This window comes from Centruroides sculpturatus, unplaced genomic scaffold, assembly GCF_000671375.1.
Source record: "Centruroides sculpturatus isolate CEXI.00-Female unplaced genomic scaffold, Cexi_2.0 scaffold774, whole genome shotgun sequence".
Classification (NCBI taxonomy): domain Eukaryota; kingdom Metazoa; phylum Arthropoda; class Arachnida; order Scorpiones; family Buthidae; genus Centruroides; species Centruroides sculpturatus.
This window is the reverse complement of record NW_019385065.1, coordinates 208,488-221,982: the sequence shown is the minus strand read 5'-3', so window position 1 is coordinate 221,982 and position 13,495 is coordinate 208,488. Positions and strand designations below refer to the sequence as shown.

The 13,495-nt window shown below is 30.3% G+C and overlaps 1 protein-coding gene across 1 annotated transcript in view; it reads right to left on the bottom strand.

The window, feature by feature from the left end:
- Window positions 1-13,495, bottom strand: part of LOC111634159 (chromodomain-helicase-DNA-binding protein 7-like) — a 188,373-nt gene that overhangs the window by 124,430 nt on the left and 50,448 nt on the right. Inside the window, exons 3-4 of the mRNA XM_023378865.1 lie at window positions 11,096-11,320; window positions 74-459 (exon numbers count right to left, since the gene is read on the bottom strand). Of these exons, the coding sequence (XP_023234633.1) occupies window positions 74-459; window positions 11,096-11,320 (611 nt within the window). The remainder of the gene's footprint in view (window positions 1-73; window positions 460-11,095; window positions 11,321-13,495) is intronic.

Genomic DNA, 13,495 nt, shown 5'->3' with positions numbered 1-13,495 from the left:
CAAAACATTATTATTATGAAATGTTAGCTATTAGAGAGTTTAATAAAACAAAATAAATAAATTATTAACTTACTTTGGCATCTTTTTCTTTGGTGATTTTGATTTATTTTCTTTAGATGTTGGTAATTTGTTAGTCTTTCCTTTAGATTCCTTTTTCTCTTTCTTAGGTTTACCTTCTTTTAGACATTTACCTTCATCTAAATCTTTTACGTCATCTCCTTCTTCTGTTTGACTTGATTCTGAAGGTTCTTTACTTTCTTTGGTTGGTTTTGTTTTCCTTTCTTTAGGCTCTTTAGACTTAGTTTTCTTTTGTTTCTTTGGTTTAGGTTCTTTTTCTTCCTGAGAATCATTTTGATCCTTGTCTTTAGCTTTTCTCTTTTTATATCGCTTTGTGACTTTAACTTCTTGTTCCTTACCAACTTCAGATAACTCAAGATTGGAATCATTTTCAGTAATATTCTATACAAAATAAGAAAGTTAACCATTCTTTTAAATACATGTCTAAAAAGAATCATCATAACTTGTAAGATTTCAAGATTAAGATTTTATTTCATATAAATAAAATAAAGTCTGTTTAATGTAAACATGGATATCATTATCAGTCATTTAATATTATTGAAACCAGTATATCCCAAAACATAAGTTAAAATATACTTTTGTTTACTGTAATCAGTTTTTTGTTATTGTTATCATTACCTTTGGGTACATAGACATTTTTAAGATGTCTTTTTGCATTATCAGCCTTAATGTGTGACTAGTAACATATAATAATTGATAATATTTATTATCAGTTATTGTAATCAGCTTCAACTAACATTTAATATTTAAAACACTGAAATGCATGAATTATTAAATGTTAATTCTTTTCAACTGTTTAAAATGTTGGCATTTCTTAGTTCAATTAAAAATGAATTATTATAATTTAGTAATACTAATATACCATTAAGAATACATAACATTAACTTGATATAACATACAGATACAATCAAACAGTCTTAGCACTTAGGATAACAATCATGGAGCTTCTTTCAACAATCTTAGTCAGAATCACATTGAAAGACCTGTGTCAAATTGTTTGCTGTCTCTTTGGAGAGATAGAAGTACAAGTGATTATCATACATTACCAGTTCATAAATACAAAAAACTACAGAAAGCAATTTTAAAAGACAATACACATACAAGCACAAAACATATTATGTTGAGTTGCAAGGTTTTAACACAAACTGACTACTTACATCAACATAGCCAAATAACCAATGTAATACATCAAAAACTTGCAAACACAAATTATGTCTTAAGTAAAAAATAATAAGTTTTACATGGCCAACGATTATTTCATATTAATAAAATAAAAGGACAACTCTTACAAAAAAAAATTTTTGTTTCAGTCATTTCTTTCGTTGTTCGCACCATCAGCAGATGACCAGATGACACAGATGACGCTTTTATCATTTTTGCATAAGAACACCAGATGACGCTTTTATCATTTTTGCATTTTAACTACAAAGGCAATAGCATAAAAAGGAAGGTCGTCTCCGTGAGTTTGTGATTTTATGAACTGCTGATGGTGCGAACAACGAAAGAAATGACTGAAACAAAAATTTTTTTTGTAAGAGTCGTCCTTTTATTTTATTAATACAAATTATGTCACACCCTGCAACCATACTACAAACAAACATCAGATGGTAAAACACACACACACACACACACACACAATATAACTTCAGACAAAAAACTTGCACAAGTAAACTGGAACTATATACTACACACAACAATTAACACCTAACCACTAATTCCAACACTGAATGAACAAAAATTTTAATGCTTGAACGTTTTCGGACGTCTTTTAGAGGCCCTCCTCAGGATGAAAAACACAAAAAAACAGTTCTATCATTTGAAAACTTCTAACCGCCGAATACAGCTGTGTTCCAAATTTTTAAATATTTAAACGATGTACCATACAATATAAAAATCGTTATGTTTACAACATAAAAATAATTATTTTAAAATAACGCTATACATAAATTATTATTATGTTGTTGTAAAAATTAGCGCGATGTAAACGAATTGTTTTCTTTTACAAAGCAGAAAGATGAAAAATAATTACACATACAATTATTGTTGTGCTTTGTGGCAATGTAAATAATACTTCCACAATTGTGCAATCAGAATATAATCAGAGTTAATGCAGTTTCCCTTCACGGTTTCTATATAAATCTCAATAGCCTCCAACGAGCATAACTTGTGTCGGTCAAAGGCCCTATGCAAAAGAGTAGCCTCATCCCAACATGGGGAAACCCCAGGTTTGGTAGCATACTGGGCTAGAGCAGTACTATACTTCTGTTTCAACACATCATATTTGTGGTCCCGTACTCTAGCCTCAAGGGATCTGTACGTAGATCCAATGTACGTTATCCGACGATTGAAACGTTCGTCATTCAAAGGTATGCGGTACACCCCTGGTGCTTTCTTATCATTGGACTTGTCCTTAGCATTAGACAAAAGTTGGAAAATATTTTGTTTTCTCTTATATGTTAAGCGCACGTTCAACTCCTTAGTGATTTTACTAAAAATTTGTTGAAGGGATGGTTCATAAGATAAAACCACCCAGTTGTGCTGTGCATCATTACCCCATGTGTTGGTGGTAGTTATTGTAGACTGCTGGTTGGCAGTTAGCCTGTCTATTAAAGACTGGTGGTACCCGTGTGCCGATGCTAGACATTTGATGTGTTTCAGTTCTCTGTAGATATTGGAAGTTTCAGAGCAGTGGGAATAAGCTCTTGAGACTAGGGCCCGAAAAGCCAATATCTTAAAAGGCCAAGGGTCTGCTGAGTTAGCAGGTAAAAAGAGAGGACATGTTGATTTGCGGTAAACGGTCGTGGTTATATTTTTATTTACTGTATTAATCTGGACATCTAAGTAGTTAACCTCTGTGGGACTTTCCTGGTCTAACTTTAGTGTTAAGCTGTAGGCATTGTTGTTAAAGGCTTCTAACACTTTCTCTGTATCAGGTTTGGTTTTCCATATAATTAAAATATCATCCACGTACCACATGTAGCTAAAGATATTGGATTGTAAGCTTAGTAAGACCTTTTCTTCTAATTTTTGTACGATGAGTTCGCACAGATCCCCAGAGACTGGGCTACCCATTGGTACGCCCCTTTTTTGGATGTAAGTTTGACCATCAAAGTAAAAAAAGGAAGAATAGGATATTAGATGTGTAAGCTCTAATATTTGGGAATGGAATCTCTGGCTGTCAGTATTGGGAAAGAAATCTCTTAGCGCACAAAAACACGGTTCCAAATGAATGGAAGGGAACATCGATACAAAATCGAATACAGTAAGATACTCGTTCCAATTTAACTTTTAAATTATGGAGTTTGGCAAGTAGTGTGTTGGAATCAGACACAGTAAAGCCGTATGCGTCAAGATGATTTTGTAACAAGTGATGGATACGTTTCTCTAACAGAAAGGAGGGAGATCTGGCTTTATTGATCACAGGTCTTAATTTATGCCCAGGTTTATGTGTTTTGGCAAAAGCAAAAAGGCAGGGAGTGTCAGGTGAGCTAACTACTGAATGTTGAAGGCCTAAGATTGTGGCAAGGCCAGTGCATGTGAATCTGCCAACACGACTTTGTAGCCTTGTTGTGTAGGAGGTGTCAGCAGGTTGACATTGAGTGTCAACTATATATTGATGTAATGCGCTGACATAGGTTGCCCTTAGCATGATGACGATTGCCTTGCTCTTATCCGATTTGACCATTGTGTTGTTATTACATTGGAGCCACTTCTTACTGCGTTTGACATAACTCCAGAATTTATGTACATCAGGTTCTGGCTTGTAACTTTCAATTGTCATCAGTGCCTTCATCGAAGATAGTCCTTGCGAGTGTCTGGAAACTCAATATTTGCTCTGGATAGTAATTTCTCCATGCTGGGAATGAAGGAAAACGGATTCAGTGCAGCTGACTGAGGCACAAACATAGGCCCAAATTCGAATGCCTTGCGGAAGTATTCTGGAGGAGATATGTTGTCCCAACATGTTATAATGTTATTGAACTGAGGTTTAGGATGCCACTTTTGTATTTTTAATATACAATTGAGCTTTTTTTCATATTTATGTTGCAAGTTACGCTTGACACTTACTTCTAGATGGATTACTCTAGAGTTCACATGTTGCAGGATGATAAAATCCTGTCTATATAAGTTCTCCTCAAGATTGATGAGTTGTTTCAATTTATGGTACATCAGATGTCAGGTGCGTCAAATAGCTTTTCTGAGGCACAAAAATCGTACTTTAGGCAAAAGGGCTTCACATGCGTACGGAAGTTTTAGACAAAAGATGGACATAGGGAATGCTCCGTTGCAGCGACAATTAATTAAGAACATCAGCTTCTCTCTTATCCTTGTTAGACATAGAATAGCTTTTCTATATAGTTTGGCTGGCATCACCATGAATATATCAGACAAAAAACTCACACAAGTAAACTGGAACTATATACTACACACAACAATTAATACCTAACCACTAATTCCAGCACTGAATGAACAAAAATTTTAATGCTTGAACGTTTTCGGACGTCTTTTAGAGGCCCTCCTCAGGATGAAAAACACAAAAAAACAGTTCTATCATTTGAAAACTTCTAACCGCCGAATACAGCTGTGTTCCAAATTTTTAAATATTTAAACGATGTACCGTACGATATAAAACTCGTTATGTTTACAACATAAAAATAATTATTTTAAAATAACGCTATACATAAGTTATTATTATGTTGTTGCAATAATAATTTATGTATAGCGTTATTTTAAAATAATTATTTTTATGTTGTAAACGTAATGATTTTTATATCGTACGATACATCGTTTAAATATTTAAAAATTTGGAACACAGCTGTATTCGGCGGTTAGAAGTTTTCAAATGATAGAACTGTTTTTTTGTGTTTTTCATCCTGAGGAGGGCCTCTAAAAGACGGCCGAAAACGTTCAAGCATTAAAATTTTTGTTCATTCAGTGCTGGAATTAGCGGTTGGGTGTTAATTGTTGCATATAAAATATAACTTATGGTCATGCCATAATCAAAGATAAGACAATACATTGCAACAGACAAATATCACATCCATTGATAAAAAAAATTGCACACATCATAGACAAAGCTGTTCCAAACAACCACAAAATATATGCATTGAAAAATTAGCAAATACTGACAACTTGACTACAAAATAAAGTGTCTATAGAGATTGGATAATGTACTTATCGTACCATTAGTCTTTTCTGGTATAGATATCAAACCACATACACTATACAAGCCTTAAAACATTAGAAACTTCAGAACAATATATATCGTATATCACATCACAGAAAGTAAGTATATTACTAATACATGTTACATAGGAAATTCCTAAATACATACATAAACTGCATAAAAACATGGAATTATGTCTTTTATTAACTAGGTGTGATACTATCTATCAACACCACATAATAATTAATATATATATATATATTCCTTTTAATGCCAAAATCCACAAATTGTGGCCCAATAAAATGAGAATTTTCACTAACTATAATCTTATTTCTTTACTTTGCTTAATGTTATCAGCTGGTTATCATTACTATAGTGTGATGCCAAAGAGATTATAATAAGCAGATTCTACTTTACTTTTATTAAAATAAGCCTTATACAAATCAGCAATACCAAATCTAAAGCATATCTTTCTTATCAAAATCTGAAAATTTGTTGGCAATAATTGATATTTTAATATAAATATAAACATCCAAACTCAATAGTTGCATATTAAAGCCAAACAACTGCCAAACTATACTGGGATATAACTACTATTTATTAGTAGTAATATAACCTGATATAACATTAATATTTTAATGCCAAATTATTGCAAAATTATATCAAACTATATTAATGCTACTATTAATAATTATATGTTAAGTAATTTGCCTTAGAGGTAAGCATTAGTAGTTAATAGTAGCATTAATATAGCCCAATATAATCCGACATTTCTTTGGTGTTAATTAATCTGAAAGATTGGATTAATTGACATTTATATTTATCAGGGCTGTGGAGTCAGAGTCGGAGTCGTGGAGTTTTGGTGTTTTAGCTGGAGTCGGAGTCGTCAAAAAATCCGCCGACTCCGACTGCTTTTTACTTACCAACTTTTCCGTTTTATGTATATAAAACGGAAAAGTAACTTTTGTACTTTTGTAACTTTTCCGTTTTATGTATATAAAACGGAAAAGTATTGGAATCGTGTCAAATTTGACCCTCCAAGTTTTTTTTTGCAAATCTACACGTTTCGAGATCTCCCGAACCCTGAAAAAAGTCAGTAAAAGGGAAAAATTCGCGCACGCGCGTTGGCATCTAATTTGTTTAATTTCTTTATTTTCTGTTCTGAGATATTAAACAATATCTCAGAATGGGTAAAATTTAAGAAACGAAATGTGGCACTGTAGCTTGCGTATAAAGGGGCATTAATACTATTAAATTTTGGTTCTTAATTAAAGGTTGACAGAGTGAAGACATAAAAGTGGTCATGTGTCATATCTCTTAATGAATATTTTACTCGTTATTAGCGTTCAAAGTTAAAACAATATGTATAAAATGAAATTTGCTTCTACCATCAATTTACCACCATTTGTCATTTTATAATAGTACAGTAAAACTCGTTAAGATGTTCTCGCCTAAGATGTTAGAACGTATATGGGGACATGATTTAGTTCAACCACTTTGATGCTTAATAACTAACTCCTGTGTTAAACCATCCGACTCCGATTCTGACCACTCTGATCACAGAAATTATTAGGCTTCAAACAGAATGAACAAAATCATGCCCCCCCACCAGTAGCGTAGCGAAGGGAGGCGGCAAGGGCAGCCCGCCCCGGGTGGCACTTTTTAGGGGACAGCAAAATTACATTTTAGGGGGCGGAAGAATTTCACAATAAATAATAATAATATCTTGTAAAAATTTGAACCATTTTATTTCATATTTTCGTCCATCTACGATTCGGACCGATTGAAATGAGCACAAAATAGTGTTACCATCTGACTCACCGTCGGGGGATATCATGCGCAACCTGCCGACCTTTTTTTTTCTTTATTTTTTTGCTTGTACGATTCATTCGTAATCATATACACCTCCAAAATCCAATAGAGCTAGGTCACTTGCGTTACTCCTATCCAAGTCTCCCTAGTCGCTAACTGTAACTGATTTAGAATCGGCATGCACTGCACGTTACTCATAGCATTGAAAAATGACATTGCGCATGCGTCAGGAACTTCTGTTCGAACAAACCTCACCTGCTGTCCGGGACAGCGATTTTAAAAAGGTGGCAACACTAGTATGGAATTTTTCATTACTTATTCTGTGACGAAACTGAATTTTAGTCTTTTAAACTGAGATACCTAAATAAGGGGGAGGCGAAATTTTCCTCCGCCCCGGGCGGCTGACACCCACGCTACGCCACTGCCCCCCACACAACCTAACATCCACACATATAGAAAAAACCTAAATCTTTTGCATATCTCGAAATTTTACGGTGTCCTGAGTCCAAAAATGTAAAAATTTGGGAAGGGTCATTTTTTGACCGAGTGCTACACTTTTCGTCTGTTATATATAACAGCCGGAAAAGTAAAAATTATCGAATACATATTTATATATTACTTAGAGAAGTCTTTTAGGTTTGGAATAAAAAGTTTCTACGCTCTATCTTTATTAGAACTCTATTTATTGAATCTTTTATTCTGAAGTCACGTGATGATATTAGAATTTCCGGGCTCTTTTGGTAACAAATCCGCCCCTTGTTGGAGTCGGAGTCGGATGGTAAGGAAAAGTCGGAGTCGGTAGATTTTTACACAACTCCACAGCCCTGATATTTATTAATATTTTTACAGAAAAAATTAGAGTAATATATAATATGATCGAAGTGAATACATATTATTGCTAAAAAACTTCTTTATAATGTTCAGTTGAAATATATATCTGGGATAAAAAAAACTAAATAAATTTTTTATAACAATATATTTTCAATATCTTTCCTCCCTCATAATTAACAAATATACAGTATCTCAGAACATTTGAATCAATAAGAATATTCAATATTAATTTTTTCTCTGTGTAATGGAATAAGCATTTCGAATAAGATATACAATACAAATATTACTCAACAAAAATCTTAATTTTATATTCAATTACTTTATTATATTTTTGTGGATATTTTACTTCTTATAAATGAATCATTTATGTTTTAGAAGGAAGTTCATAAATTTCATCTTTGTCCTTATTAAATAAAAATGATAATGAAAAAAAAATTCTTAATTCTGGAAACCAAATTAAATTTTATTCAAATGAATAAAATTTAATTTGGTTTCCAGAATTAAGCATTGTTTTTCATCTTTTTGAATATGGTGCCAAGTTCAAATGTTATTTGTGTTAAATTAAATAAATGTTAAAGAATTGAAATAACATTAGTAAAATATTTATATTTGTATTAATTTATTTAATTTAACAAAAAAGGCTAAAAAGCTGTTTACAATATTAAATTTAACCTCCAGAATTTTACTAACAACAATAAATTTATTAACAGAGTTTTATCTAATCAATTTTTTTTAAGTAAATTAAAATAATAAAACTTTTAAGAAAACACAATTACAAAAATAATTTTTATTTAACAAATCAGTTTAACAATTAATTTGATAAAGTCTCTTTGACTTTTAAAAATCTATTATATTATTTTTTGATTTTGAGAATGAGAAAACATTGTTAATGAATTATAAAAATTCTTTATTATTAAATTCATTTTTCTTTTAAATAAATCAAATACAGTAGAGCGTCGATTTTCCAAAAGTCAATCATCCGAAAGAATTCCAGTCGGCAAATTTAAATTTTTGCCAGTGCTGTGGCGCTTCAATCTTTGGCTATGTCTTGGGCTACTCAAATATTTTACGTTTTTGATACTAAATTAACATCTAAAGTATAATTTTTTATTGTTTTTATACTTTTCAATATATTTATTTCCCGCATCATGGGCTCTGCCTAGTATGTCTAAATAAATAACTATATTTATTTTGTTTGTACAAAATAAAAAAATAATTTTTAATGATACAATAGTCTTTGTTAGGCTTAACATCAACGAAAATTCAACGCAAAACAACATGCAACAGAGAAAAATTTCAACATTGGATACGTTAAACTATTTTTTCGTACATAAATCGGTTATCTGAAATATCAGTTATACGAACAACCCCAGTCCCCAATTGATTCGGAAAATCGACGCTCTACTGTAATACTAGATTTCTTGGACAACACTACAATTTAAAATTAACAGAGTTTGAGTCAATTAATTTATTTATGAGATAGCAGCATTGCTTACTTCTAAATACAAATCCAAATCATATTATATATAATTAATTTAAAAAGTGTGAAATTGTCACTTAAGAAATCAATATCATTACTTGGTTTATTCATATGCATTTTAAGGTAATGTTTGTTTATACATATACATTTTACTTCTGTTAAATAATTTATAAATACAGTTTAACCTGATTATAACATCATTGGATGTAATGACAACACTAATATAAAGTCAAATTTTTATTGGTCCCACAATTTTACTATACTAGATAATGTTAAAAAACCCCACTTGTAATGACATAAAACCCTGTTTTAACGTCGTATTTAAAGCACTCCCAGATTTACAAAATTAGATTATGAATTTTATTTAACAAAGAAAATACAGTACATTTACTATTGTGTTCAGTTTCTAGGGTCAGAGTCCACTTCCTAGAATGACTGTGGGTGGTACTCTCACCACCTGACTTTGGTGGAGCGAGGTTCTTCACATCTTTAAATGACCTGATGATCAGGTTAGTTTGCATAGTTACTCGTTGTCATGGTGAAATCGTGTAATGACATGATTAGCCAATTTGAACTGTTAATGGATGCTGCCAAGGAAAGATCGAAGAAGATCATGATTGGCTAAATTTGAATTGGTGGCGCATGCGTCTCAAGGAAGAGATGGTTGGCGAAACAACATGCCATGTGGTGGACCTGGAATAGAGCTATGACTAGCATAGCTGCTAATTGGTCGGCCAACGGCTGTATAAGTTCGATGTGGAAGCAGAAAATTCGAGTTGGATCCGTCTTGCTGATTAAGTTCTAATTTGTTATTGGCGTATCAAACAGTTGTCAATTATGAAGCTGTTATAAATTTTAACTTTACTCTCATTTTGTACAGTAGTTTAGCAACAAATCAGGTGAAATGGCTAGCTTAAAAAGGAAATCATAACGTTAGACTGCAAAGTAGAAATAATTAAAGCTGTTGAAAGTGGAAGAAAAAAGGCAGATGTTCCAAAAATCGATTTTCCAAAAGTCAATCATCCGTAAATACAAATTGATGTCTACAGAAATTAAGACTTATTTTATTGTACCTTCATATTCTAAATTTGCTAAATTGTAATTGTTTTTTTAATCATTTGTAATATTCCCCCATAACAGAGAAATTGTTCTCTATTGTTAACACTAACTTATACTGTATTATATTGTAATTGTAATAATAAATATGATGAAAATCGTAAAAATAATTTTGAAAAGTATAAGTTACTATATTATTTACAAAGCATGCCCCAGATTATTAATTTTATATTATTTTAAACCAAAGAATATGCTATTAGAATTACTTCACTATATTTTATTTTCTTTATATAAAAACCTAAAAGAATGATTACTATATAAAACCTTTTGTACTAACTCAAAGTATATTTTTCTTTTACTGATCTATATTAGGATTTTGATATCATATTAACAAATTAAACAAACTCAAAGTGATTTCAAAATTAAAACTTTATTAAATATTATGTATGCAATTTACAATATTAGAATTTATTTACTTAATACTAGAATTTCATGAAATTCAATTTATAAACAAAATTTACTGACTACAGAATAAAATAAATTGATAATCTTCACTCTACATTAAGAAATAAACAATGCAGGATAACAAAACAATTTATTTACTATATAAATTCAAAATTAAAGCTATTTAATTTTTCAAAAATAAAAATATATTTTAAATTATAATTTACCTGCAAAGAATCTGTACTTTTAGGTCTAGTCTTGATTTTTGTTTGTTTTTTCCCTTTCCCTTTTCTTTTAGTTTCACCTGCTACAGGCTGTGTTATGATTTGATCTTGTCCTTCCCCAATGCCCATATCCATAATTTCTTGAGGTGGTGGTACCATATCAGGTGGTTGCGACATAGGTGGTATTACTGCTAAATTCTGCTGATTGTGCTGCATCCCCATCATTTCCTAAAAAAATAATTGACAATAAGTTTATTATTAATATAATTCTAAAAGTGACTTAAATCACTTTCATTTCTATTTTCCTTAATTCTTCAATAACAATTATTTTAATTTTCTTAAGGTTTTTAATATTTATATATTTAAATTTTTATTAAGTCTTCTTCAAAATCCTCATTTATTTATTTATTTATTTTTTGGTATTTGCAAATAATGATTTGTTACCAATGAATTCAATGTACAATAAACCCTAAAGGTAAATTCAATAATTTAATAGCATTTCTGGAATACTCATTTTTTATTTTACTGTTATTTAAAATATAAATTTTTAATTTTCAAAACAAATAATTGTATTATATATTATTCCAAGACTTCAATAGTTGTTTAAAAGATGATAATTCATATAAAAGTAATTTCATATTTATTATTTCAAAAAATATTATATTACAATTGCATCACTGTTAAAATCTAACTTTAGAATTATCTGTTATTTTTTTTTTATTGCTATCTATTTTACCTTTTTAATTATAAAAACCTATTTAAAAATTATTGAATATGCTTTTTAATTTAACAAATAAAATATAAATATAGAAACACACAATAATAAATTCAAGCAAAACTCCTTATGTATATTAACATTTTTAAGAATATATATTTGTGTATATTTGAAATTAAAAATCTTAAAAGTTTTATTTCAGATATAAATTTCAAAATAAATCAACACATGTTGCTTTTAATGCTAATAACTTTTATAAGTGCAATGTATTCCATTTATGAAGTCAATATGAACATGTAAAAGGCATTAGACTTTTATATTAGCCGTTTTTGTTCTGTCATATATACCTGATGATGTCTATTTTAAATAGATGAAAACATTAGTAAATGTTTTCTTTATTTATTAATTACATAACTGCTGCTATTGGTTTGGTGGTCTATGTTTCTATGATCCCAGTTTTGGAGTGTTATTTATATCTGTAAAGTATTAATGTAATTCTTTTGTTTGGAGATGACAACAACAAATATTGCTTCAAGTGTTACTTATTAAAAAATATCTTATATAAATTCAAAGCAAATAGACTATTATATTTTAATAAAAAGTTTAAAGTTAATAGTAAAATTTTAGAGAAACGTGAACTTAAAATAATTATATAACTGTGTAATTGTGTGTTAAATAAAATAATTATATAATAAATAAAAAAATAATTGTGTAGTTTTGTAAAATTTTTCAGAATAAAATTTTTGTACCAATTTTTATCAATAAACAAATAAAAAACTATAAAATACAATTAAAACTAACTGAAATGACAAAATTGAGCTTCTTTTTTAATTTTTGGGGATAGCTACAGGCCTTTATGACAGAAGTGTAATAACCAGGCATTAATGTAATAAGTTTATCAATTGTTAGCTAGGAAACAATTTTCTATTCTTTCCACATCTCCAAACAAATCTTTAAAATTTTTATGGCCGTCTTTCCAATAAGAATCTCAGATCATCCCAAACATGTTTGAATAAATTCAGATTTAGAGACTGACTAGATCATCAAAATCAATGTTCTGGAACATTATTCACTTAATAAATCCATCCTTCACCATAAAAACAAAAGGTAGCATTGTTTTCTGGAGGAACAGCTGGGTATTCATAGTCCTCCGATAAGCCTAAGTAGACCGATTTCCATCAAATAAAAAACAAATCATTATCACACCACCTCCATATTTTATCATACCAGACATGCATGAGCCCATGGGGCATTACTTTCAAACAACAAAACTTAGATTAATCAGATCTGAGCACTTTGGACTGTTTTTTTACTCCTCAAATAATATGTTCTTTTGCAAACTCTAGCTTTTCAATTTTTTACTCTTATTCTTTTTTACTGAAACTCATCCTCATACTCCAACAGTTCACAGATAACAATTAGTTGTTATCTGTACTAACAGTCAATCAACTCTGTCATATTCCTTATTAAATTTTCAAGAAATTTTCTAAACATATTTCCTTACATCTCAGATCAATTCCCTCATTATAAATCACTCAAATCAATTTATTGTTTTTCAAAGTTTTCCAGTTCTAGCAGTGTCCAATAACTTTCCACAGTTCTTAAGTTTCTAAAGAAGGCAAATCATTATGAGGATTGTCTCAGAAGTACCCGACCTGAGGTATAGATGGTGGTAGTTGTTTGAAAAA